The sequence below is a fragment of the Gorilla gorilla genome, chromosome 1 (assembly GCF_029281585.2).
Source record: "Gorilla gorilla gorilla isolate KB3781 chromosome 1, NHGRI_mGorGor1-v2.1_pri, whole genome shotgun sequence".
Classification (NCBI taxonomy): domain Eukaryota; kingdom Metazoa; phylum Chordata; class Mammalia; order Primates; family Hominidae; genus Gorilla; species Gorilla gorilla.
In genome coordinates this window covers 218197120-218223286 of record NC_073224.2, presented here as the reverse complement: position 1 = coordinate 218223286, position 26167 = coordinate 218197120, and the positions used below count along the sequence as shown (strand labels likewise).

At 54.3% G+C, this 26167-nt stretch overlaps 1 protein-coding gene across 30 annotated transcripts in view; it reads right to left on the bottom strand.

Annotated features, from left to right (window-relative positions):
* RAP1GAP (RAP1 GTPase activating protein) overlaps positions 1 to 26167 on the bottom strand; it is a 73613-nt gene that overhangs the window by 28459 nt on the left and 18987 nt on the right. For 29 of the 30 annotated variants that reach the window (XR_008679815.2, XR_002003142.4, XR_008679814.2 and 26 more), the window contains 2 exons: positions 25294 to 25329; positions 1755 to 1848 (listed from right to left, as the gene is read on the bottom strand). Coding sequence is in view for 1 of the 30 variants with exons in the window: in XM_004024847.5 (XP_004024896.3) it covers positions 1755 to 1848; positions 25294 to 25329 (130 nt within the window). In the remaining 29 variants the exon portion in view is untranslated. The remainder of the gene's footprint in view (positions 1 to 1754; positions 1849 to 25293; positions 25330 to 26167) is intronic. The other variant, XR_008679813.2, reaches the window with a different exon arrangement.

Below are 26167 nucleotides of genomic sequence, written 5' to 3'. Positions count from 1 at the left end.
GTGTTCCCTCAGCCCAGCACTGGCTTGCTGGAGACCCCAGATGAATCATTCAGTCTCTCTAGCCCCTGGTTTCCTCTCCTGTCAAAGGAGGATGATCCACAGACTCTTGATTCTGAGGTGGGGGTGGGCTGTCGGGAAGGGAAGGTTCAGAGCCCGCTGTCTGAGCTGTGTTGGCACAAACGGAGGCTTCTAGCCAGACTGGGTGGAAGCCAGGAAGCCCGAGGGGAGGCAGCTTTTCAATAATCTGAGAAGGCCAACCCCGGGCTGTCTAGCACGCAGGGCCCAGGGCTATGGGCTGCTCTCTCTCTCGTCTCCTGATGGGAAGACTGAGGCCCAGGGAGGGGAAGCTGTGGTCCGAGGGCACACAGCCCTTGGTGAGAACCCAGGGCTCCTCCTGAGATGCTCAGGGGAAGAGGGACTGGGAGCTTCATTCATGAACCCAGCTGTCAAGTGAGGGCTGCCATTGAGTCTCTCCCTTCCTGCCAAGCCCCGGATCCACATGCCCCAGTCTTGGGCTGTTGCCCAGAGAGAGAAAACAGGAGTCAGTCTCAGGAATCTCCTGCTGCTGCTCCCAGCAGCCCCACGTGGGACCCCCATGAAGGTGGTGGCCTCACACATGGTCACCATTCCTTGGCCATCTGCCCTCCCAGCCTAGGCAAGGTACCTGGCCTTTATTCCAGGCCAGAGCTCTCAGGGAGGAGCCTGGTGGATTTCGCCTCTGCTATTTTCTGGCTGTGTGACTTTGGGAAGACCACTTTACTTCTCTGATCTCCTGCATCCTCAGCTAGATAATGCCTACTACCCAAGGTTTACTAAAAGGACCAGGTGGCATGATGTCTGTGGGTGTGCTTTAGAAACTGCAAAAAGTACTGCAAAAGTGAGAGCTTATCACCCCTGCATCAGAGAGGTCCTAACACCAGGCCCTCTGGTCAGACAGCTTGCATCCGGTCGTGGCCCCACCACATCCAACCTGAGTGACTTTGGGCAAGTGACTGAACCTCTCTGAGCCTCAATTTTCTCATCTGCAAAATGGGACTGATTATAGTAGCTATCACATAGTCCAAGGATGAGATGAAATACTGCAAATAAAGCATTAAGTACTCTCTTAGTACACAGTAAGTCTCAATAAATATTAGAGGTTATTTCTGCTATTTGATATCCTGCATACATTGTTCAGTTATCTATTGCTTTACTGGACTGTGGCTCCTTGACAGCAGGATCTGTATCAGATTGGTTTCTGGTCCCTTGGCACCCAGCACAAGGCTTGGCATGAAGCAGGTACTGGGCAAACGTTTGATTTTAGCGATAATGATAGAGGCTCGTTGACAGGGCTCTTGCTCTGTGCCGGATGCTGTGCCTGGGCCGCCCTGTCTGTACTTTGCAGCAATCTTCACAATGACCCTGTGAAGTGCGTCCTCTCATTGCACCTGGTTTACAGATAAGGAGACTGATGGTGACGTTGATTGTGGAGATGATGAAGATAGCTGGGGGGCTGGTTTATTCCCAGCTGTTTTGCTTAGATTCGCCCTAAGCCCCTCCCCGCCACAGTCTACAGACCTAGGTTCAACGTTTGTGACTGCACCAGCCTCACCCAGGGCTCAGGAGTGGCAACCCCTTAGGAGCTAAACCCCATCAGCATCTGCCTGAACATTTTACCTTTGCCCAAAACTCATTCTTGGGCCTTTCCCAGCCCTGGGCATGTGTCGGAGGTAGGGGGCAGACCAGGGGCCGTAGGTATGGAGGGGGACACTTACCTTAGGGTAGAGTGAAGGAGTATAGGAGGGAACTAAGTTCACTCGTGACAGGTCTAGTGCCTGAGGGAAGTGCTGGTTCTGCCCATCACTCCTCCTGGAAGAGAAAGAGTCTGAGGTCAGGGAGAGCCCCAAGCCAGGAAATTTGGGAACTCTGGGAGAGTCACTCTCAGAGCTGGGGGATGTGAGGGAGGATAGACTTCATGGAGGAGAGGGTCATGGGTTCCCCAAGGGGAGGGAGAGGAGGGGCTTCATTAGCAGGGCTGCCACACAGGCTCTCCTTCCCCGGAGATCAGAGACGTGGACAGGGTCTCTCCCCAAGCTCTCCATTAGGCCTCCAGCCAAGCAGTGACCTACTCTGAAGATGAGTAGACTGAGGCAGGGGCACTGAGGGTTGCTGTGGAGGGTGAGCTTTCTGGACTAAGCAGGGTGCCCCCGCCTCTACAATGGACCCCTCCCTGAGCCTCTGGGAGTAGCCGCCTTGGCATTGAGAGGCTACCAGGGCTACCACTATTACGAATGACAGTGACCATAAGTGACACTCATTGGGCCTACTACATGCCAGGCCCTGTGCTGAGCCCTCGTTCTAGGCCTGACGGCATGGCCTCCTCACCACACTGGTATTCCCACTTTACGGACAGGACCCAGCTGTGCACAGAGGTCACACGGCTGGCCGGCAGCAAAGCTAGCATCTGCGTGAGACCTGCCTGACTCTAAGCCCGGACTCTCTGCCCACACCACACCCTTCCCTGAGGAAAGAAAGCAGGTCTGGCGAGGGTGAAGTCAGCTCCTATCACCCTAAAAAGCCTGCTGAGGCCACCTCTGGGGCAGGGAGAGGAAATGCCCAGTGGTTCCCGGGATCCTGGGGCTGGGCAAGCAGGCCTGGCTTCCGCTGCTGCCTTGGGCCACCCTGACGTGGCTGCACCTCTGCTCAGGTCCCATCAAGAGAAGCTGGTCCCTCGAGGGTGACTCAGATGATCGCTGGTGGCCTACAGCAGGCTTGAGTCAGGCAGAGCCGGGGCTGCCACACCCCAAGAGGGGAAGGACCCGAAAAAGTCTGGCCCAGGAAGAAGACTGAGAAAGCTGTGAGCCTCCCTTCTTCTTCTTCTTTTTTTTTTTTTTTTTTTTTTTGTGATAGAGTTTCGCTCTTATTCCCCAGGCTGGCGTGCAAATGGCTTGATCTCGGCTCACTGCAACCTCTGTCTCCCGAGTTCGAGCGATTCTCCTGCCTCAGCCTCCTGAATAGCTAGGATTGCAGGCATGCGCCACCATGCCTGGCTAATTTTGTATTTTTAGTAGAGGCGGGGTTTCTCCATGTTGGTCAGGCTGGTCTCGAACTCCCGACCTCAGGTGATCTGCCCGCCTCAGCCTCCCAAAGTGCTGAGATTACAGGTGTGAGCCACTGCGCCCAGTCTGAGCCTCCCTTCTAATTCCACTCAGCCCAGCTACTCCAGCAGGAGAAATGGCCCAGAGGAACCATCCACAGCCCCACTTATGCACTAGAGTCCTCTCCACCTCCCAGGAGTGATGGCATCTCACAAGAGGGGTCTGCGCTGGGCAATGCTTGACCCAAAAGGACAGATATGGTGGCAGTGGCATTTCAAGCCTGTGGCATCAGTGTGGGGGAGATAGTCTCAGACACTGACTGGCTAGGTGAGCTTGGGTTAGTGACACAGCCTCTCTCAGCCTCAGTTTCCAAAAACATTCATCGCAGAGCCTGGGCAGCTCATGGGAACTCACTCAATGAAAACTTTCACATCATTTGTTCATGGTAAACTCTCGTTCCCCAAGTTTCACTATTTGTTCAATGACTGAATGAATGAATGAAGGTTGGGAGTCACTGAAGGGTTGTGAGCAAAGGAACGTCCCTACGCACAGGTTCCTGCATATTGCAGGGTACACTGACATGGGGAGAGTCTGGAGTGGGAGGGTGGGGACTAAAGAGAGGTCCATAGAAATAGTTACGGGCAGGCTGGGCGTGGTGGCTCACACCTGTAATCCCAGCACTTTGGGAGGCCAAGGCGGGCGGATCACCTGAGGTCAGCAGTTCAAGACCAGCCTGGCCAACCATGGCCAATATGGTGAAACCCCATCTCTACTGAAAAAAAAAAAAAAAAAAAATACAGGCCAGGCGTGGTGGCTCACGCCTGTAATCCCAGCACTTTGGGAGGCCGAGGTGGGCAGATCATGAGGTCAAGAGATCCCGAGAACATCCTGGCCAACATGTTGAAACCCCGTCTCTACTAAAAATACAAAAATTAACTGGGCATGGTGGTGCACGCCTATAGTCCCAGCTACTCGGGAGGCTGAGGCAGGAGAATCGCTTGAACCCAGGAGGTGGAAGTTGCAGTGAGCTGAGATTGTGCCACTGCACTCCAGCCTGGCGACAGAGCAAGACTCCGTCTCAAATAAAAAAATACAAAAATGAGCTGGGCGCAGTGGTGGGCACCTATAACCCCAGCTATTTGGGAGGCTGAGGCAGGAGAATCGCTTGAACCTGGGAGGCGGAGGTTGCAGTGAGCTGAACTTGCGCCACTGCACTCCAGCCTGGCGACAGAATGAGACTCCATCTCAAATAAAAAAATACAAAAATTAGCTGGGCACAGTGGTGGGCACCTATAACCCCAGCTACTTGGGAAGCTGAGGCAGGAGAATTGCTTGAACCTGGGAGGCAGAGGTTGCAGTGAGCTAAGATCACACCACTGCACTCCAGCCTGGGCTCCAGAGGGAGACTCCGCCTCAGAAAAAAAAAAAAGAGGTGGGAAGGAAGGAAGGAAGGGAGGGAGGGTGGCTTCCAGGCAATTCCACTGAGGCTCCCATGGGGACTCTTTGGCGAGACCTACTATGTGACTGGGACTGCGTCAAGCATATACTCTCCCCTGACTACTGTGCAGGAAGGTTGGTGTTATTTCTCTCCATTTTCACAGATGGAGAGGCTGAAGCTCAGAGAGGTGAAGCCACTTCCCCTAACGAATGGGGGATGGAGCTGGAATTTAAAGTACATGCCCTAGAGGAAGTAGGGATCCTGCAGTGGGGTGGAGGGCAGAGGCTGCCTGGGGGTCAGGAAGTCCTGGGGTAGAAGCCCGGTAAAGCTGGAGTGCTGGGTGCGGCTGTGGCTGCCCAGTGGTGGCTGTTGCTTGTGATCAGGCTAGTCCAGCGGTGCCCTTCTGTCTTCCCCTAGGCTCATATGATAGCCATGCAGCAGTCCCTGACAAACCCCCTTCCAGAACCCTCTCTGCCTCAGTCTCCCCATGTGTAGGTGTCCATTTCACTCAGGATTGCTCATGTGGGTGCAGAACCAGAGCAGCCTCTGAAGGCCAGGGTGCTCTGGCTTGCACCTGGGACCCCATCCCAGGGCCCTTGGCTCTCCAGTTCCTGGCTGGCCACAGTCCTGTCCCCCGAAGGCAACTCCACCTAAAAAGCCACTGCTGAGGCCGTAAGGGGCAGGGGAAGGGAGGGGCTCCAGGATGGGGACAGAGAAGGAAACTGGAGGCTCTGGGCACTGCCTGCCCATCCATCCCCAGACCTGAAGGGGTAGAAGAGGGACAGGAATGACAAAGCCACGTCCTACCGGGCGTCTTGCATAATTTAATTTAATCCTCACAGTTCCCCAATGAGGCAGATGTTCAGAAACCTCCTGCTTTCCACACGAAGCTCAGAAAGGTGCATTAACTTGCCCAAGCTCACACAGGCAATGAGGCAGGGCAGGCATTTGGACACAGGTTTATTGACTTCAGAGCCCAAGATCTGAACTTTATAACATGTATGTCCAATCCTGTGGGCCTCCCCACAGAGCCTTACAACTTCCAGCTCAGGAACACGACCCAGCACCTCAAGTCAAGTTGGAAAGGTAATAGTAACAACAGCAACGGCAGACACAGCTGATACAGAGCTTACTATGTGCAGGCTCTGCTCTACTTTATTGTATTAACTCATTTAATTTGCATTTTTCAAAGGAGGGAACTAAGACACAGAGAGGTTAAGTAACTTGTCCAAGGTCACACACAGTAAATGAAAGTCTGAAGATTTGACCTCCCCCAACATCTGGTTGCAGTGCCCTTAACACTCTACCACACTGACACTTAGTAAATAGCAGTTGCTCAATAAATACTTTTTTCTTTTTCCCTTTTTTTTTTGTTTTTGTTTTTTGAGACAGGATCTTGCTTTTGCTGCCCAGGCTGGTGTGCAGTGGCGTGATCAAAGCTCACTGCTGCCTTAAACTCCTAGGCTCAAGCCATCCTCCCTCTTCAGCCTCCCAAGTTGCTGGGACTACAGGCACCACCATGCCCAGCTAATTTTAGTAGAGATGAGGTCTCCCTATGTTACCCAGGCTGGTCTGGAACTTCTGGGCTCAAGAGATCCTCCCACCTCAGCCTCCCAAAGTGCTGCAATCACAGGGATGAACCACGGCCCCTGACCTTTTGTTGTTGTTAAGAAATGGGGTCTTGCTCTGTCACCCAAGCTGGAGTGCAGTGGCATGATCATGGCTCACTGCAGCCTTGAACTGCTGGGCTCAAGTGATCCTTCCCCCTCGGCCTCCTAGTAGCTGGGACTACAGGTGTGTGCTCGGCTAATTAAAAATAAATTTGTTGTTGTTGTTGTTGAGATGGGTGTCTTGCTGTGTTGCCCAGGCTGGTCTGGAACTCCTGGCCTCAAATGAGCCTCCCACCTTGGCCTCCCAAAGCACTAGGATTGGGGCATAAGCCACTGCACCTGGCCCCAATAAATACTTTTGAAGCAATGAATGAAAGCCTCTTCCCTCCTCACCAGCCCCCTGCCCTTCTCTGCTTCACGTCCTTTCCTGCTCAGCCTTCCTCACCAGCTCGCCCATCTCTGCCCCACCTTTCCCAGCACCCCTCCAATCCCCTTCTTCCTCTGGCCTCTGCAGACCACCCACAATGTGGTCGTTTCCTCCCACTTCACGAACCCGAACCTCTCTGTCCCTCCCCTTCTCTCTCCTATCCCACCCTGGTCTCCTCCTGGTCTTCTCCATTCAGTTCACATCATGGCTGTCCCCCTGGTCTCTATCCCTTCCCCATGTCTCCAAAAACCATCCAACTTCCTGGCCTGGCTCAGCTTAAAATGCTTTGCATTCCTCCTGGGCGGCAGCAGCTGCGGGGAGCCCAGAGCATGCCGGGACATGGGGTGCTCTCCCTTCTCCTCCTTCCCCCCGTCATGACCGTGGTCACATCTGTGCAGCACCCTGGAGCTTACACTGGCATTGTCTCATTCCAGAGCCACAGCAACTTATTAAAAATCCACATGAGGCTGGGCACGGTGGCTCACGCCTGTAATCCCAGCACTTTGGGAGGCTGAGGCGGGTGGATCGCCTGAGGCCAGGAGTTTGAGACCAACCTGGCCTACATGGCGAAACCCCATCTCTGCTAAAAATACAAAAATTAGCTGAGAGTAGTGCCACGCGCCTGTAATCCTAGCTACTTGGGAGGCTGAGGCAGGAGAATCACTTGAACCCAGGAGGCAGAGGTTGCAGTGAGCCGAGATCACGCCATTGCACTCCAGCCTGGGCAACAAGAGCAAAACTCTGTCTCAAAAAACAAAAACAAAAACAAAAAACAAAAAAGAAATCCAGATGAGATATAAACCTTTTTTCCAGATGAGAAAACTGAGGCTCAGAGAGGTTCAGTGACAAGCCCCAGGTCGCACACTGGGAAAGGGCAGGGCTGAGGTGTGACTCCAGTCCAGTGTCCCTTCCACAGCGTGCATCCCACTGCCCTCAGCCCAGGCCCTCAGTCCCGTCACCTGGCCTCCTACCCCAGTGACCTCCCATCACGGCCCTGGCTCCTGCAGCCACCGCCAAGCGCCTTCCCTAGGCCCAGCTCCGGCTCTGCTCTGTCTGGCCTGGACACCTGCACGCTGCCTCCTCTAACACATGAAATGGGAGCAGCCAGAGAGGAGGTGACCCGCCCAAGGTCACATGGAAAGCTGGAGCCAACCTGGAGTCTGGGCCAGGCACATTCCGGGGTCACCTTCAGCCCCTGTGTCTGTGTGGCGGCTATCTCTCCCTCTCGGGGAGAGCACCCATCTTTTCCAGGGAAAGGGTGAAGCAAGGGTGTGGGGGAAGGGCCCAGCTCCTAAGTGGGATGGGCCCGGCCGGAAGCCGCTGCTGACAGCTCCTCGGTTTCTTGGCAACTGTCACTGCACCTCCTCCCCCTCCCTTATCTCTGCATCGAGGTAACAATAATAATCGCACCATCGTGAGTGCAGCTCTTTGTACTTTTCAAAAGCCTTCTTTATCTGCTCACTCCTGGGGCTCTCACCGGAACTGGAGTGGAGATAAGGCAGTCACTAGGATCCCCAATTCCCAGAAGGGCAAACTGAGGCTTGGAGAGGTGAAAACACGACCTCAAAGTCAGCCAGTAAGGCCTTGAGCAGCAGATCAGGGATAAGAACACAGGCCTTCCACCAGTCCAAGGTGGGCAGATCTCAAGGGAGTTCCATACTCTGCAAAACAGCAGGGTCAGCCCAGGCTCAGTGGTTCATGCCTGTAATCCCAGCACTTTGGTAGGCTGAGGTGGGAGGAACACTTGAAGCCAGGGGTTCGAGACCAGCCTGGGCAGCAAAGTGAGCCCTCATCTTTACAAAATAATTTAAAAACCAGCCCACTGCAGTGGCTCACACCTATAGTCTCAGGCACTCAGGAGGCTGAGGTGGGAGGATCACTTGAGCCAGAAGTTCCAGGCTACAGTGAGCCATGATGGTGCCACTGCATTCCAGCCCTGGCGACAGAGCAAGACCCCATCTATACAATGGAAACAGACCAACAAAACATGAGGGTCAGACTCAGGAATGGTTGGGCAGAGGGGGAGACCAAGCACAGGTGGCCAGATGCCTTCCTGGGGTGATTCTCAACTGTTAACCAGCTGGAGGGTGGTGAGAGGGTCCTGTCTTTTTCTCTCATCTGCAAAATGAGAGATAATGTACCCACCTCATAGAGTTGCTATAAAGTGCTTGTAATTATTATTACTGGCCACTCTCCTGGAGAGCCCAACCCTTTCAGGGCACCAGAAGTGTGGTGGGGCTGTCCTGGGTGGTGGGCTTGGCCCTTTGGCCCCCCGGAGATAGCTGCCCTGGATGGTGGTCTCCCAGTGGGTCCAGCCCCTGCTGACTCCCTCCAGCCTCAACCTCATACCTCCCCTTTCCTGTCCTGCCCCAGCCGCCTGTCCTGGCTCTGTCCTAACCTCCCCAGGCTGCAGGCAGCTTTCCTAACCAGCCACACTGTTCACAGGCATCCCCCCTCTGCTGGGGGTGCCTTCTCCTGCTTTTCTGCCTAGTGAACCATTGATGCTTTGAAATTCAACTTAACCAGGTGAAACTCTGGTGGCCAGGGCAGGTGGTACAGGACCATCAAGGCAAGAAGGCTGGGACCGGGAGCAGGGGAATGGGGATCTGGACAGGTGACAGTGCCTGGAGCAAGAGCAGGAGGAGCCCACCCTGAGGACAGCCACCCACTGCACACAGGCTGGGAGACCGGACACGGAAAGAGGGAGTGGTCTGGAAGGGCGGGGGAGGGGTTCAGGGAGCCAATGAACACAGGGCAGAGAAGAATTTGTTGGGGGCAGCAGCCTGGAACAGGGGCCTGAGGGGTTCCGGCCAGTCCAGCACTGGTCATCAGAAGTCAGGAGGGGAAGGCCTGGGTCCAGTTCCCTGGGGTCTTCCTGGTTTCCAGGAGATCAACCTGGTTCTACCAAGTTCTACCACCCATGTGGGGTGGAGGATGAGGACAAGGGCACAGACCTCCCAGTGACAAGAGGGCTGTGGAGGGCAACCCTGAGAGAGGCTCCTTTGGATGAGGGCTGGGAGGCTGCCAGAGCCGGGTCTCCTAGCCCTGGGCATCGGGTCTGAGGGGACTCGAATCTCCTGAAACCAGAACCAAGTGGCTGCCCCAGAACTGCCCCCTCCCAGGGGGGGCCACAGAAGCCCATTGTTTTCTGAGCTCAACCAGCCGGCACTGCCCTCCCCTTGGCTTGCCCCTGTCCCTGCCAAAGTGCCAGGGAAGGTGGCCGGGGCAGCCAGTTGAGCAGGTTTCCAAAGCTAGGTCTGGAGAGGCTGGCCCCCTCTTCCCCAGCCCACTGGGAGCCTAAACAGACAGGCACAGGCACGGGAGGCTCCTGCGTCCCCTTTCCCTGGGCACCGCTGACCTCTCCCAGGACTCTAGAGGGAGCGTGGCGATGGGGTAGAGGAGCGGCAGGGGGACTGTTTGCCATGCGGGCACTGTGATGTCATTCAATCCTTATGACAACAACCCTGACCTCAGGATGCTATCTTCACCCATTTCAGAGATAAGGAGGCAGAGGCTTAGCGAGGTTTATGATGGGCCAAGGGCCTCAACAGCTACCAAGTGACAGAGCTGGCAGGGTCCCCCTGGGGGTGTGGGTGGGAGACTCAGGCCCCAAGCTGGGCAGAGGGATGGGCAGAAAGGTGGCACATGGGGCCGCCACCCTCGCCCCATGCTGGCTGCATGCCGAGACACCCGGATCCCGGAGCTGGGCCAGGCAGAGGCCTCCTGAACAAATAACAGGTTGGCAGCCTAGAGAGGTGGTCACGGGACCGGTCCCTGCCCAGGGCACAGCATCTGGGAACCAGGCCACCCATTTACCTGCTGTCTATCCAGCATCTGTCTCCCTTGCTCAGGTGGCCTGAGCCCCACTGTGGCCAAAACCTGACCCTTCCCACCCCACCGTGGACTTCAGTGTGGACTGACTCCTCCCCTGCACTGGGGTAAGGAGGAGGAGTGACTCTGAGATGACCCGGCCGCAGGGCCTCTTCCTGCCGGGCAACATCATCTGCTTCCCCAGCCTGGCACTTTCCAGTTTACAAACTGCCTTTGCCATCAACCCTCTCAACAGCCTCCTGAGGAACACAGAGCAGTAACGCTAATCTCCATTCTGCCTGGAAGAAAACTGGAGCCTGGATGGAGATCGTGACTTCCAAGCTTCCACCCCGAAGCTCAGCCCCAGCTGCTCTGCCCCTTGCCCACGTCCACGCAGGACACAGCTCCCACTGATGGGCAAGTCTGGGCCAGGGTGACCTTCCCAGCACCCGTCAGCCCATACATGGTATTACAGCCGCCTACGCTTTCTGTCTCTCCTCACTCCCTACATTGACCTCATTGTCCCTCCCCAGCCTCCGCAGCCCAGGGGGTCTCCCTTCTCTGAGCTCCAGGCATTCCTTCGCTCACTCACCCACTCGGTCATCTACCCACTCCCCCATCTGCCCTTCATTCCTCTGCTCAGTCATTCATTCAGAACACATGTCCTGAGGTCTGCTCTGGACTGGACAATGGTGCTGGGTGCTGGGATCAGAGTGGGGTGAACCAGGCCTCCCCAATCTCAAAGCAGAGCCCCAAAGATACCTGCCTGGACTGTTCCTGAGGAGCCTCTGGCTTCACTGCCTAGACAGTGAGTCCCCCAGCGCTGAGGCCTTGCTTAATCCTTCCCTCCCGCTCTGCACCAGCCCTAGCTGGGGCTGGGGTTGCTGCCTCATAGGCTCCAGGCCAGTCTGGTGAGCAGAAGTACCTGCTGCCCCTCACAACTCCCCAGGCGGGGTGACCGCCCAGGCCAAGGCGAAACCCCCACGGGGATAGACAAGGTCTCCATCTCCTAACCAAAGGTGACATGGGGAAGCCCTAGCTCTGCCCCCAGATCACAGTGTGTGCAGGATTAAGTCACCATAACCTCTCCAAGCCTCAGTTTCTCTACTAAAAATTGGGTCTCAGGCCGGCTCTCTCATCCTACAGAGGACAAATGGGAGGATGAGAAAGTGGAAACTGAGTCCACCAAGGATTGGCTGGAAGCAGAACCCTGGAGGAGGGCTTTCCCAGTGGAGAGGACCTTAGACTCTTCTAAGTCGCTTCTCTTCTCTGAGCCTCAGTTTCCTCAGCTACAAAATGGGAGAGTAACACCAACTTTGCAGGGTTGTTGTGTGGAATAAATTAGGTATTATATGGACAACCTGACTAGCCTAGAGCTGAGGACACAGTAGGTGCTCAATAAATTACAGGCTCCTGCTTGGAGAGGCAGTGTAGCGTCAGTGTGGGCTCTGGAACCAGATCCTTGAGTGTGAATCCTAACTCTGCCACATAACAGCTGTGTGACCTTGGACAAGTTACTTAACCACTATGAACCTCAGCTTCCTCATCTATAAAATGGGGATAGCAGTGCTGACCTCTGAGGGTTAAATGAGTTCATTGGTGTAAAGTGCTTAACATTCACCATGAGCATTTCTTGGCCTTCCCTTCTCTTCCTTCCTTTCTTCCTTCCTCTGTAGGTGCCTGAGGACTGAGACAAGACTCCTAGGTGGAAGTTGTGAGAAGGTAGAAACGATGGGACAAACACAGCTGCCCAAGAGTAAAGCAATCTAGGCAGGGCATGGTGGCTCATGCCTATAATCCCAGCACTCTGGGAGGCCGAGGCAGGCGGATCACCTGAGGTCGGGAGTTTGAGACCAGCCTGACCAACGTGGAGAAACCCCATCTCTACTAAAAATACAAAAATTAGCCGGGTGTGGTGGCACACGCCTGTAATCCCAGCTACCCGGGAGGCTGAGGCAGGAGAATCACTTGAACCAGGGAGACAGAGGTTGCAGTGAGCCGAGATCATGCCATTGCACTCCAGCCTGGGCAACAAGAGCAAAATTCCATATCAAATAGAAAGAAAGAAAGAGAGAGAAAGGAAGAAGAAGAAGGAGGAGGAGGAGGAGGGAAAAGGAAGGAAGGAAAGAAGGAAGGAAGGAGGGAAGGAAGGAAGGAAGGGAGGGAGGGAGGGAGGAAGGGAAAGCAACCTAAGCAACCTGCCATGTAAGGTACCGAGCTCTGCATCAAGCAAAGGCAGAGTGAGCTTCTCAGAGGTGCAGCCAGGGAGATCTGAAGGTGTGGGAATGGGAGGAGCGGTGGGGGGTTTGACTAGAGGACCTCAAGGCGCCTCCCACATTTGAAATTCTTTTTTTTCTTTTTTTTTTTTTTTTGGTGGTGGTTGGGGGCAGGGTCTCACTTTGTCGCCCAGGGTGGAGCGCAGTGGTGAGATCTCAGCTCATTCCAACTTCTGCCTCCTGGGCTCCAGCAAGCCTCCCACCTCAGCCTCCCAAGTAGCTGGGACCACAGGTGCATGCCACCACATCCGGCTAATTTTTTTTTTTGTAGAGACAGGGTTTCACCATGTTGCCCAGGCTGGTCTGAACTCCTGGATCCAAGTGATCCACCTGCCTCAGCCTCCCAAAGTCCTGGGATTACAGGAGTGAGCCACTGCATCCAGCTCCACATCTGGGATTCTTTGCCTCTTGATGACTCTAGGATCCTTGTGACTGAGGGCAGAGGCAATGGATGTTAAAATGTGCATATTCTTTGGTCCAGCAACCCCATTTCTAGGCATTTATTCTCCAGAAATATAACACAAATGCATAAAGATATATGAACAAAAACGTCATGAAGCAGGGTTTGCAACCACAAACATCTGGACGCCACTTCAATGTCCATTACAAGGAGATTAGTTAAATATATCAAACCATGGAATACTATACAGCAATGACAAAGAAGGTCTTTAGTCTTGATGGAAAAGGGGGTTTGAGGCATATTGTTAAGTGAATAAAGCGGGCTGCACACAACAAAAATCTCATTTGTAAAAATTTAAAATTACATGTCAAAGTTTACATGGCTGGCCGGGAGTGGTGGTTCATGCCTGTAATCCTAGCACTTTGGGAGGCCAAGGCAGGCGGATCTCTTGAAGCCAGGAGTTCAAGACCATCCTGGGCAACATAGCAAAACCCCATCTCTACCAAAAAAAAAAAAACCACAAAAATTAGCCGGGTATGGTGGTGCATGCCTGTAGTCCCAGCTACTCAGGAGGCTGAGGTGGGAAGACTGATTGAGCCTGAGAGGTTGAGGCTTCAGTGGGCCAACATTGCACCACCGTACTTCAGCCTGAGTAACAGAGCAAGATCCTATTAAAAAAAGAAAAAGAAAAAAAGGCCAGGCGTGGTGGCTCACACCTATAATCTCAGCACTTTGGGAGGCCAAGTCAGGTGGATCACTTGAGGTCAGGAGTTTCAGACCAGCCTGACCAACATGGTGAAACCCCATCTCTATTAAAAATACAAAATTAGCCGGACATGGTAGCGCATGCCTGTAATCCCAGCTACTCAAGAGGCTGAGGCAGGAGAATCGCTTGAACCCACGAGGCAGAGGTTGCAGTGAACCAAGATTGCACCGCTGCACTCCAGCCTGGGCGACAGAGCAAGACTCTGTCTCAAAAAAAAAAAAAAAAAGAGAGAAAAGGGGCTTGCTGCGTATGGGACCCTGAGGCCCAAAAGCCCTCAGAATTTTGAGTGGGATGAAGCCCAGTTGGGCTGTGTCTGTCTGTCCGTCCTCTCTCTCTTTAAACAAAAACAAAAAGGAAGTTTACATGGCTTATCTCTGAGAAGCAGGACCACTAGGAACTTCTGCCTTCTGTGGCAAATACTTTTCTGCACGGTTTGGATGTTTATAATGAACACTTAGTATTTGTGTAATCAGAAAAAAATTAAAGATTTTAGAGAGCTGAGCACTCACTATGACTCAGCTCCCTGAGCACCTGACTGCTTTACCCTTTTCCATCACCTTGAGAGGGAGGTATGACTCACCCCTTATTCCAAGGGGGAGAAGCAGACACGAAAAGAGACTAAACACCATGACCAATGTCCCTGAGCCAGGCGTTACAGAGCTGGGTTGCACCCCCATTCTGGCTGGCTCCCAAGCCCACACTCTTTCCCCTACATTAGGCATTAGACAACCTGCTCCGAGGGTCAGGGAAGAGCAGAGGCAGCACAGAAGCGGCCCAGGCAGCTGGGCCCAGGGATGTGCCCTGGGACTTCAGCTGTCACGTCCTGCAAGCCAGGCCAGCCGGGTTAGCATGTGTGGGGACAGGGCTGTCTACCTCATTTGTAAATGCAAATGTAGGCTCTGCTCCTAGCGCGGGCTCCATGCCCTGAGCTGCCCCAGGCTGGCAGGTGCCCAGCCCCACCCCTGGCACTACCCCCAGAAGCCTCAGGGTCACCAGGCAGGTGGGCACGTGCTAGCCCAGGCCCTTCCCTGGAGCTCTAAATAACTTTCTGTGTTGATCAACCTGTTTGTGGATGGATTTGGCATTGAAGGTCACTTGTCACCTTCTCAGTGACAGCCTGGAAAGGTGACAATCACACCTGAGTGTGTCTGAGTCTGGATGGGCCAGAGAACAAGACCTGGAAGTCAAACGGAACTGAGTTCAAATCCTGCCTGTGCCAAGCTCTAGCTGTGTGGCCTAGGGAGAGTCCCTTCACCTCTCTGAGCCTCTGTTTCCTCGGCTATAAAATGGTGTTGAGAATTTCTCCCTGCAGGGCTGCTGAGAGCATTAAATGAGAGAATGCACCTGAAAGTACGTCCTAAGCTAGAAGCCACCTTGCACGTGTAGAGAAGTTATGACCTCACTCCTGTGGGGGCAGGCAGGGGGCACAGGCACATCTGTGCGGATGTGGAGTGAGCAAGGATCCACCCTGGCTGGACCACAGGGCCCTGCCGCACAGACTCAGCTGGTGGGCGCGGCAGCGTCTGACACTTTTCCTGGGAGTCGGCACCGGGTGTTCCGCAGCTCTGCCTGGTGGTGCGAGAGGGTGTGTGTGACTGTGGGTGAGAATGGAGATGGGAGGCCCCGGCAGGAGCGTGAATGGGTGTGGGAGGGAAAGCGCTTGTGTCGCATGTTTGGATCTGATCACACCACCCACCTGCCTAGAAGGCCCCAATGGCTTCCCGCCGCGAGCAGGATCCAGACGCCCGCCTCACGTGGCCCACGAGGCCCTGCGTGTCTGCTCCCCATCCCCGGCCCCCCTCCCGCCCGCCCACTGTTTCTGGCCTCATCCAGGGCATCTTTCCTCCTTCTCCAGACTCCTTTCCGCTCCTCAAACCCGAGGTGCTCCTTCCCACCTCCAGGCCACTGCACACGCTGTGCCCCCTGCCTGTTACCCTCTTCCCGTCCGCCTGGATCACATTTCAGGTGCTATGTCTGTATTCAGTCTTCCAGAGGCCCCTCCCCAGACCAGGAGAAGCTGCTCCCAACCTGACCAGCTTTCCCAGAAGCCTGTCTTGGGCCTTCATGGATTTACCTGTTGCGTTTGCACATTTCATGGTGTGACCATTAAGCCACTGTCAGTCTCTCCTGCTAGAAATGGGGTTTCTTCAGGTCATGCCTGGGTCTGTTTGGGTCTGATCTGCTGCATGAATGAATGTGTATGTCTGTGCCTCTATGTTCATGATGAAGCTGTCTCTACGAGGGTCAAGCCTATGAGTGTGAGTAGGGAAATATGTGTGTGTGTACATGTAATGGGTCATCTCAAAGAACCTTTCCTCAGCCTGCAGGCAGGTGGGCTGGGAAAAGCCAAGGCAACCTGGGGCCAGTGCCCAGGCTGGCTGGGGTGAGGGGAGAACAAGCACCAGTTCCCTTACCCCCGACTAAAATAGGTCCAGGGTCTTTGCGCCAGGTAGGTCCAGTCAGGTGGCCTCCAGGCTGGAGGCCTGACTCTGCCCTGCAGTGAGCTCCACCCCTGCCTGCTCCTACAGGTTGGAGCCCAGCCTCCTGCCTGCACAGCCCAGCTCACTTGAGATTCAAGCCAAGCCTGGTCTTCCATGGCTGCCCACACTCCCCACCACCCCACCGGGCCTGTCTTGTGGGCAGCAGTTATTTTTTGTGTGTGTGTGGGATGGAGTCTTGCTCTGTTGGCCAGGCTGGAGTGCGGTGGTGTGATCTCGGCTCATGGTAATCTACACCTCCTGGGTTCAAGCGATTCTCCTGCCTCAGTCTCCTGAGTAGCTGGGATCACAGGCATGCACCACTACGCCCAGCTATTTTTTTTTTTTTTTTTTTTTTTGTATTTTTAGTAAAGATAGGGTTTCACCATGTTGGCCAGGCTGGTCTCAAACTCCTGACCTCCGGTGATCCACCCACCTCCCTCCCCAGAGTGCTAGGATTACAGGCATGAGCCACCACACCTGACTGGGGAGCAGTTCCTGATCTGAAAGAAGTGGGCTTCCAGCCTCTCTGCCTTCTCAGCCACCTCCACCTGTTGCCAGGAGATGATCTGGAATGTTCCAGCTTTGGGGCGGGGGAAGGGGTCCTATTCCTGCCCCCAATCCTTTACACTTTCTCTGCCCTCTGCCTGGACTACTCTTCCCACAGCCAGCTCCTTCCCATTCAGGCCTCAGAGAGGCCCCTCCCTGATACCCTTGGCAAAGCCAGGCCTTGCACCCACCCCATCCGTACTACACATTACCCATCTGAAGCTACCTTAGCTGTCTGTCTCCTGCACTGGAGGATAACGTGCGTGAAGCAGGGACCGTGTCTGTCAGGTTCACTGCTGCATCCCCAGTTCTTAGACTAGTACCTGGCATGTGGTAGGAACTCCGTAAGTATTTGTTGAATTAACGAGTGGCTAATGGAAGCCCTGAAAGATCCCAGGAGGTGAACATTGCCCGTTTGCAGGCATGGAAACTGAGGTTCAGAGAGGTTAAGTCTCTAGCCCAATGTCACACAGCAAACAGCTGGACCAGGTCAAACTTAGGGACAAGCTAACTCCACTAGAACCCCAGCACATCAGAGTGTATCACAGCCAACCTTCCCATTTCATAGGTATGAAAATGAGCCTCCGAGAGGGAGGGTGACGTTTCTCTAGGTCACTTGGGTCCGAGGCACGTATTTCTTCCCTCCTGCAGCATGGGGTCAGAAACAGCTGCATTGTTACACCGGCCGGCCCTTTAAAAGCACCTCCTCACTGCCTCTCACTCACCGTGAGGCAGGGGCCATGAACACCCCCACTGCACAAAGGAATGAGCCAAGGCTCAGCAAGGTGACGGACTCCTCAAGGTCACTGGCCAGGACCTGGCACCAGGCGCATCAGACTCCAAAGCCAGTGTTCTCAGGGCCAGTGCCTAAGGCCAGTGCCCACGGCTGGGGTGTACAGTCACGTGTAGGCAGGCAGGTCACCCCCTGGCAGGCAGCAAGCTTCCAGAGGACAGAGTCTACACACCAAGCGCAATTCCACACCCACTGCAGGCGCAGCAGGTAACCATGACCACGATGACGGCAGTAACCGCAATAGCTGGCATCGACGGAGTACGTGCTCTGTGCCAGGCCCTGGTTTCAGGCCTTGGCACCCATTATCTCATTTAATCCCCCCACCAAACTTCCAGGTAGTACTTTTATTGCCCTCATGTTACAGGCGAGGAAACTGAGATCCAGAGAAGTCACCCAGCCAGCTGGTGGCCGAGACAGCATCTGCGGTCCCAGCCCAGACTCTGGCTCCAGGGCTTCCACAGCCCTGCACTAAGAGCAGTCAGGGCCTCCCTGAGCTGCGGACTGACTCAGTCTCACACAGCAGCTCCTTGGAGCAGGGAGGAGGATGGGCGACTGGCACCCTAGCAGGCCTCTTCCCATGGTGGCTGGGGGGTTCAGAGCCTTCCAGCGTAGCCCACAGAAGTCCCAGCAGGGCCTGCAGGGACATGATCTGGTGGCTGTCTCTCTTCCCTTCACCTGTCAGGCCCAACTCAGTCTTGAATCCAGCACGTGCCACCACACACTTTTCTCCTCCACATTGCTGACCTGCCACCTCCTGTCCCTGGAACATTCTCATACAGTGCACCTCCCTTCCCCACTACACACACACACACACACACACAGCCACTTGGCCCACTTCGACTTTTGAGTCACCTCCTCCAGGAAGCCCTCCTTGATTCCCAGATGTGGGCAGGAGTCCCTTCTCTGAGATCTCAGCAACCCTCACATCTCCCTAGTCAGCACATGTCATTCCCATCAGACCACCTCTTTCCTTATGACCCTCTCTAGACTCTGAACCCAGAAGAAGTGGCCTCATCTATTTTCTCCACCACCATGTCCCCAACGCCCAGCACAGGGTTTGGCCCTAGGAGGGTGTCCCCACACTAAATGCTTGTTGAATTAGTTTGCTGAATGAATGAACTTTGGGGAAGATCCTGAACTCAGAAGGCCTTTCCAGGATCTCGGCTATCAGAAAATCCCCTCCGAGGCTGGGTGTGGTGGCTCACGCCTGTAATCCTAGCACCTTGGGAGGCCAAGACGGGCGGATCATGAGGTCAGGAGTTCGAGACCAGCCTGACCAACATGGTGAAACCCCGTCTCTACTAAAAATACAAAAATTAGCTGGGCATGGTGGCACGCGCCTGTAATCCCAGCTACTCAGGAGGCTGAGGCAGGAGAATGCTTGAACCTGGCAGGCGGAGGTTGCAGTGAGCCAAGATCGTGCCACTGCACTCCAGCCTGGGCAAGACAGCAAGACTCTGTCTCAAAAAAAAAAAAAAAGAAAAGAAAAAAGAAAAAAAGAAAATCCCCTCCTTAGCCATCTACTCACCCGCTGTGGCCACCACAGTGCCTAAAATTCTATCACTAGAGAATCTCTCTTTGGATGAATGAGTCTTTCCTCTCAAAATGCAAATGCTTAGTTAGAAGGGAGAGCATCCCCCTGCGCATACACTCTGCACTCAGTTCATTCGAAGCAATACTGTTTCCATTGTTATGGACAATCTGAGGTTCAGAGAGGCAGAGTAGTTGGGGTAAGGCCACACAGCAAGTAAGTGGAAGTTGAATTGGGTATTTCAACTCAGGTCTACCTAACAGAATTCAAATATTCCCATGCATCTCAGACAAATAGACCAGAGTTTGAGCATCACCAGGAGATAGGGGCACACAGGGCCAACCAGACCAGGGACCTCAGGGCTGCAAGAGTCCTCTCTTCATGATGCTGAGAATACACGTGGGATAGCAGGGTTGTGCACAAGTGAGATGGGGACCCACTTCTCAAGATCACGCAGCCAAACAGTGGCAGTCCCAGAGCCACAATGCATGTGGAGGGGATTTTTCTCTTGTCTCCTGAAGCTATAGGGGATCCTTCCTGGAAGCAGGGCATCTCTCTGGCACTAGGTTCATCCCTGCCTCAGAGCCTTTGCACCTGCTGCTCCCTCTGTCTGGACACCCTGCCAGCTCCCCCATGGCCAGCTCCTCTCATCCTTCAGGTGTTGGTTCAAACACCCCCTCTTCAGAAAGGCTTTCCAGGACTCCTTCATTTTCCAGCCATACAGCGCAGGGTGACAGGCAAACTGGAGCCTGGCTACTTAAGCTCCAATCTCAGCTTTGCCAAGGGACCTTGAACAGGTTACTTAACCTCTCTTTGCCTCAGCCTCCCCAGCCCTAAACCAGGGTTCATAACGGTCTTGCCTCACAGGGCTGTTGTGAAGATCAAACCCATGAACATGGGCAAAGTGCTCTGAAACACAGCCTGGCACGCGCTCAGCTCTTGGCAAGGACCAGCTCTTGTTAGCATGTAGCCTTGCTTTGAAATTCAGTGGACCTGGCCAGGCGCGGTGGCTCACGTCTATAATCCCAGCACTTTGGGAGGCCAAGGCAGGAGGATCACAAGGTCAGGAGCTCGAAACCAGCCTGGCCAAGATGGTGAAACCCCATCTCTACTAAAAATACACAAAAAAATTAGCCGGGCATGGTGGCGGGCGCCTGTAATCCCAGCTACTCAGGAGGCTGAGGCAGAGAATTGCTTGAACCAGGGAGGTGGAGGTTGCAGTGAACCCAGATAGCACCACTGCACCCCAGCCTGGGTAATAGAGTGAGACCGTGTCTCAAAAAAAAAAAAAAAGAAAGAAAAGAAAAGAAAAGAAAGAAAGAAAGAAAGAAATTCAGTGTACCCATCAGAGGTTGTTTCCTTGTCTATTTACTTATAGTCTGCCTCCGCCATTCCCAATTTTACAGATGAGGAAATCCAGGCTCAGTGAGGTGAAGTACTGCCCAAACCAAGCTCTCTGAGTATAGCGGCTAGGCCTGTCTCATTTTCTGCTGAATCTGCAGTAACTAAAACCATGCCTGGCCTACAGTACGTGTTCAGTGGTTACTGTGGCTGGATGAATAAATGATGAACAAATGACCACAGCTCTATCGCTCTGAGGCTCTGTACAGCCAGGAGCTTGGGCATCTAAGATTCTATTTCAGCCCACCTCTGCCCACTCTGGTCCCAAATGACCCCCAGCTCAATCGAAGTCTCAGCCTCTCTTAGAAGTGGCTGCCAGGGGCTGGGCATGGTGGCTCACACTTGTAATCCTAGCACTTTGGGAGGCTGAGGGAGGAGGATCGCTTGAGCCCAGGAGGTCGAGGCTGTAGTGAGCTGAGATTGCCCCACTGCACTCCAGCATGGGTGACAGAGTGAGACCCTGTCTCAAAAAATAAAAATAAAAATAAAATAAAATAAAGAGAAGTGGCTGCTAGGATAGCCAGGCTAATGAGCTGGGGACCAGCATCCATGCCCCTGTCCCCAGTAGAACCCCCTCACCCTGGCTTGGCCAAGGGGATGAGGCAGGAGGCCTTGGCATTTGCCTTGGGAGATCCCTGCCCAGAGGTATAGTGGCGGCCATGGGCTCAGGAAGCAGCTGCTAGCTCCCCCATCCCATACACTGCCAGCTGCCCGTCAGGGGCCTGCCCACCAGATGCATAATAGATGAGGAGGCCCAGCGGGCTGTGCCTGCTTGGCATTTCAGAGCCACTAATGAGGCCAGCCTCGTGCTTCCTGCAGCAGCACACAGGCCCCAGGGCCTCTGGCTCAGTGACTGCCATAAGGAGCCACCTGAGGACAGGGCCACCCACCCCAGCCCACCACTCAGCACAAGCAGCATCCAGGAGATCGAGGGCTAAAGGCATGGGCTCAGAGTGGCATTACTGTCAGTCTTGGTTCACCCCTCACTGACTGCATGCCCCTGGGCCACCACTTCCCCTCTCTGAGCATCAGTTCCCTCATCTGTAAAATGGGGATGGACAGTAGTAAGGGACAAACAGTCATCTGTAAGGCTGGTGTCAGGATGGAATGAAATGATTCAGGGGAAGTGCTGGGCCCAGGGCCTGGGATACAGGAAGTGTTCCATATATGGGAGAGACTGGTACCAATTCTGTCAAGAGGAAACATCTCAGCACCCAGATGGGCCTTCCCAGCAGGACACATGGACTGAGCAGTGACTCCCGTTTGGGTGGCATTCAGGGCTACATCACTCCTCGCTCCTCCCTTAACTCATAACCAAGACCTTCCCCATTTCTGCAGCTTCACTGTCTCTGACCTAGGTCCCTTCCTCAGCAGAAGAGCTGGATTCAAATCCAGCCTTCACCAGCTGTGACTTTGAGCCAGAGCCTCCACCACTCTCAGTCCTGGTTTTGGCCTCTAAACTGGCAACAATAGGCCAAATTGCAGGACTGATGCCATGATTTAATGAGACCTTCAGAGTAAAATGCCTGGCATGCTGTCAGCTCTTAATCCTTTCTGGGTTCTGCCTCCACCTCCCAGGCTCCTAGTTTTAAGGCCAAAGTTGACTCTCCTCTTCCCAGAGGTATTTTCAGAACCCTCCTGCCTTGCGCAAGTCCACTTGACCATTCCTCTACCCTGGCACCACTCTACCTCCCACCACCCATCTGAATACACTTTAAATGTCCAGCCCCCATTCTAGGATATCTGGGTCCCTTAGGGCTGCAGAATCAGTCACCCACTGTCCCACTGGCTCCCAACCCTCACACTGGGCCTCCTTCCTCTTGCATCTGCACACCTACTCTGAGGTCCTCCACTGCAGACAACCTGCTGAGAGGGGTTAGGGATGTGTAGGGGAACTGAGCCATGATCACATCTGGCCTCTACCAGGACTCACTGCTCCTTTAATCCAAGTCCTAACCTCTTAATCCTGTTTTGTAAAGGGGTGGGGGAAAATCACCTCCTCTAGGAAGCCTTCCCAGCCTACTGACAAGGTTTTACTTATTCCCCTCCCTGAATACACTCAATTCAATTCCACAAGCATTAAGCATTTATGGGCATGGTAGTTGCACAAGACCATGTGGAGGACAGAGACATGAGAAAAGTACAGCCTGGCCTTTATGGGAGAAAGTGGGGCTAAGTTGAGCTCAAATGTGACTCAATGGGAGGCCGAGATGGGAGGATCACTTGAGCTCAGGAGTTCGAGACCTGACTGGCCAACATGGTGAGACCTTGTCTCTACTAAAAATACAAAAATAATTACCCAGGAGTGATGGCATGCACCTGTGGTCCCAGCTACTCAGGAGGTTGAGGCAAGAGATTCACTTGAACCCAGGAGGTGGAGGTTGCAGTGAGCCGAGATTGCACAACTACACTACAGCCTGGGCGACAGAGTGAGACCCTGTCTCCAAAAAAACAAAAAGCGACCAAGAACCTCTCCTTTCAAGGAGTTCAGAGACTGCTTTGCACTGCAGGGTTATGTGAACACATGCAGCTCACCTGAAGTCAACTCCCGGAAATGCCCTATTCAACAAGCACATGTTGAGCAGCAAGTGCAGCCCAGAGAGGGAAAATGACTTGCCAAAGTCACACAACTAGAATGTGGCAGAGGCAGATTCAAGTCCACACCTGTCAGACTCAAGTCCACACCTGCCATGCTCTTTCCCCTACCCCAGGAACATTCACGAATGCGTGCTCTGTAGCAGCAGAGGAGGCATTCTAAAGAGGGAATGGGGGTGTAGGGATCAAGAAAGAAAGCACCCAACAAATGGTGACAAAGGTGGGCTGGAGGTGTGGCGAGGGCCTGTGCAAATGGAAGTGGAGGGACATCAAGGGGAGGTGATGCTGACTGGGCCATGTTCCCGTTGATCAGAAATACAGAGCACAGGAGAAGCAAGCCCCAGACTAGAAAAGGAGGTGGAGACAGCCCTTGAGTGCCAGGAGATCATGATTAATGGTCAAAATGGCCACCACTGACGCATGGGCTGGAGTTAAGCGATGGCCTTTGGCAGCTGGGAAGGGAGGGCCTAGGGTTAGCACCTTGGACAGCGGCTCCAGCTAGGCGGGCACGGGCAAGGCATTTTGGGTAATGGGGCGAGTCCTGGGGAACGGCCGATCTTTACTTGATAGATGGGTCAACTGAAGCCCAGAGAGGGGATGGGACTCGCCCAAAGTCACACAGCTGGCCAGTTACAATCAGTCCTGGGCCCTCGTCTCTAACTCTTGGCTTAGGGCTTCCTGGGGTGGGCCTTCTGGGTGGCCCCTGTCTCTGAGTCTTCCCTCAAGCGCATCCTTCGTTCAGACCCTCCCTGTGGCCTGGTGGCCCTGGGACAGAGTAGGTGAGGTTTTGGGCTCTGCACAGAGTCTGGAAGATCAAGGTTCAAATCCCAACTGATTGTGTGACCTTGGGCAACTCATTTCCCCACTCCGGGCTTCATTGTTCTCATCTGTAATTAGAGATAATAGTCCCTAACTCTGAGGTGTGGTCAGAGTTACATGAGATAACACATGTCAGGCGTCTACTACAGTACCCAGTGCATAGCAGGTGCCCAACAAGTGGCAGTTGTCAGTGGTGTTATTACTGAACTCCCTGAAGGAAAGGATGGCATCTTCCTCACCTCTGCTTTTATCCCCCCTCAGTCTACCCCTGCTCTGAGCATAGCACACCATCTTGCAGAAGGAGGGGCTCAAATGGACTAGGCACAGCAGCAGAAGATGATGCCCAGAAAGGGAGAGGAAGCAGCCTGAGGTTGCATGGAGAGCATCAAAGGGAAACAGAAAGGCAGGCTGGGAGCTTAGCTGAGGCACCCTGTGTGCCTCCCACCCCAGGCCTGGCTTCCCAGGAGGGCTCTGCGGGGACGATGGTGCCAGATGGGAGTCGCCCAGCAGCTGGGGGGTACTGCAGGACCCACGGACCCCAGGAAGCCCTGAGCAGGGGCAGGAAGCAGCAGCCAGAGCTGTCGGGGGCTCTCCTGCTGGAGGTGAAGCAGCAGCAGGAGCAGCCAGCCAGGCCCACATGATGCTGATGCCAGGGAAGCCCGGAGGCACCTGCCTGCTGGGGCATCAGGGTGCCACGGTGTATCCCGAGGTGAGGCTGCACCTCCACCCATTGCCTCTTGGTGTTGAGAAGCTGCACATACAGTTGCCTCGTTCCCTCCTCCTCCAAAGAGAGGGCAAGCCCCAGACACAGGAAATATGGGAGGAAGGGGTTCTGAGGGCTGTCGGGGGGAGTAGAGGATTTGGGGGTCAGTAAAGGCTAAGGGAACCCCAGCCCAGCGAAGGGCCACCCTGAGGTGGGAAGAAATAGAGAAGAAAAAAAGGAAGGAAGCATTTAAGCAAAAAGGGCCTAAAATATGCCAGGGCCAGTTTTTGTTTTTGTTCTTTTTACCTTACACCCTATGAATAGGCATTTTAATCCCCATTTCACAGATGAGAAAATTGAGGTTCAGAGACATTAAGGAATTGCTGAAATTCACACAGGCAGTGGCAGAGTGAAGATGTAAACCTGCTTTGCCTGCCTCCAAGGCTCTCTAAAAAAGTACTCGGGGGACAGTAAGAGGGTCTGCCCACCCCCTTGCCCTGAGAGGATGGTTGGAAGCTTGGTAAGGTCTGGCCTGGCATCGCAGGGGCAGGAATGGATTGGGGGTATCTGCAGGGACCAGCCAAGGCAACCCAGGCCCTCCTGAGAGTCCCCAGTACTCACCACACACTCCGGCGAGAAGTGAAGGACTTGTCCACCCTGAAACACAACAAGAGGAGCCATAGGTGAGGGGACATCCCTTCTCACCAGCTTGGCCCAGCATATCACACCCACCTGCACTGCACCACCCTCCCAGAGGGGCTGGAGAAGGTCCTGTTTCTAAGGATGCCTGATGCAGTCACTATCACCCTTAGGCTGCAGTCGCCTGACTGTCAGATTAGGGACATGGGAAGGCATAGGGGTTAAAGAGCCAGGAAAAGAGGCAGGACTGGGGGCAGTGGGGCAGGTGGCAGGGCTGTGGGGTGTTAGCAGGGGTGGGGGGACAGGTGGAGTAGGACAGTGACTACAGCAGCTTGGATCATGGCAAGGATGTAGGGGTGTGGCTGGGGCTAGCTTAGAGCCTTTCTAGGCAGGATGGAAGTTTGCTGGATATCTATGGTTTATGGTGGGCAGAAAGAACATCACCCCCAAGGCCCGTAGCCTGCCTCAATCCTGAAGCTGTTTACTCATACCCACCCAGGAAGCAAATCTTTGCGAATCTGGGAGGAGATCTAGGAGGAGCTTCCCCCCACCTTCACCCCAACACACGTACCCTGCTCCCTAAGACTTCAGGGGTACCCCAGACTTTGTCTCCCCCAAATCCACCCAGATCCAGCCCCAGGACGCATGTGTGGGTAGCACTCCCGCCCCGCCCCGATTCTCCTACTGCCCTCTGAGAGCACCTTGGTGCCGCTGGGGGCAGGGGCTGAGCAGCTGTTGGGACAACAAACAACTCGCCTTCTGCCTAGAGGTAAGAAGGGGATGAGGAGGGAGCCCAGCCCAACTCTGCCAGCGAGAGGACGTCCTCCGCAGGGCAGGGCTGGGGGCTCCCAGGGAC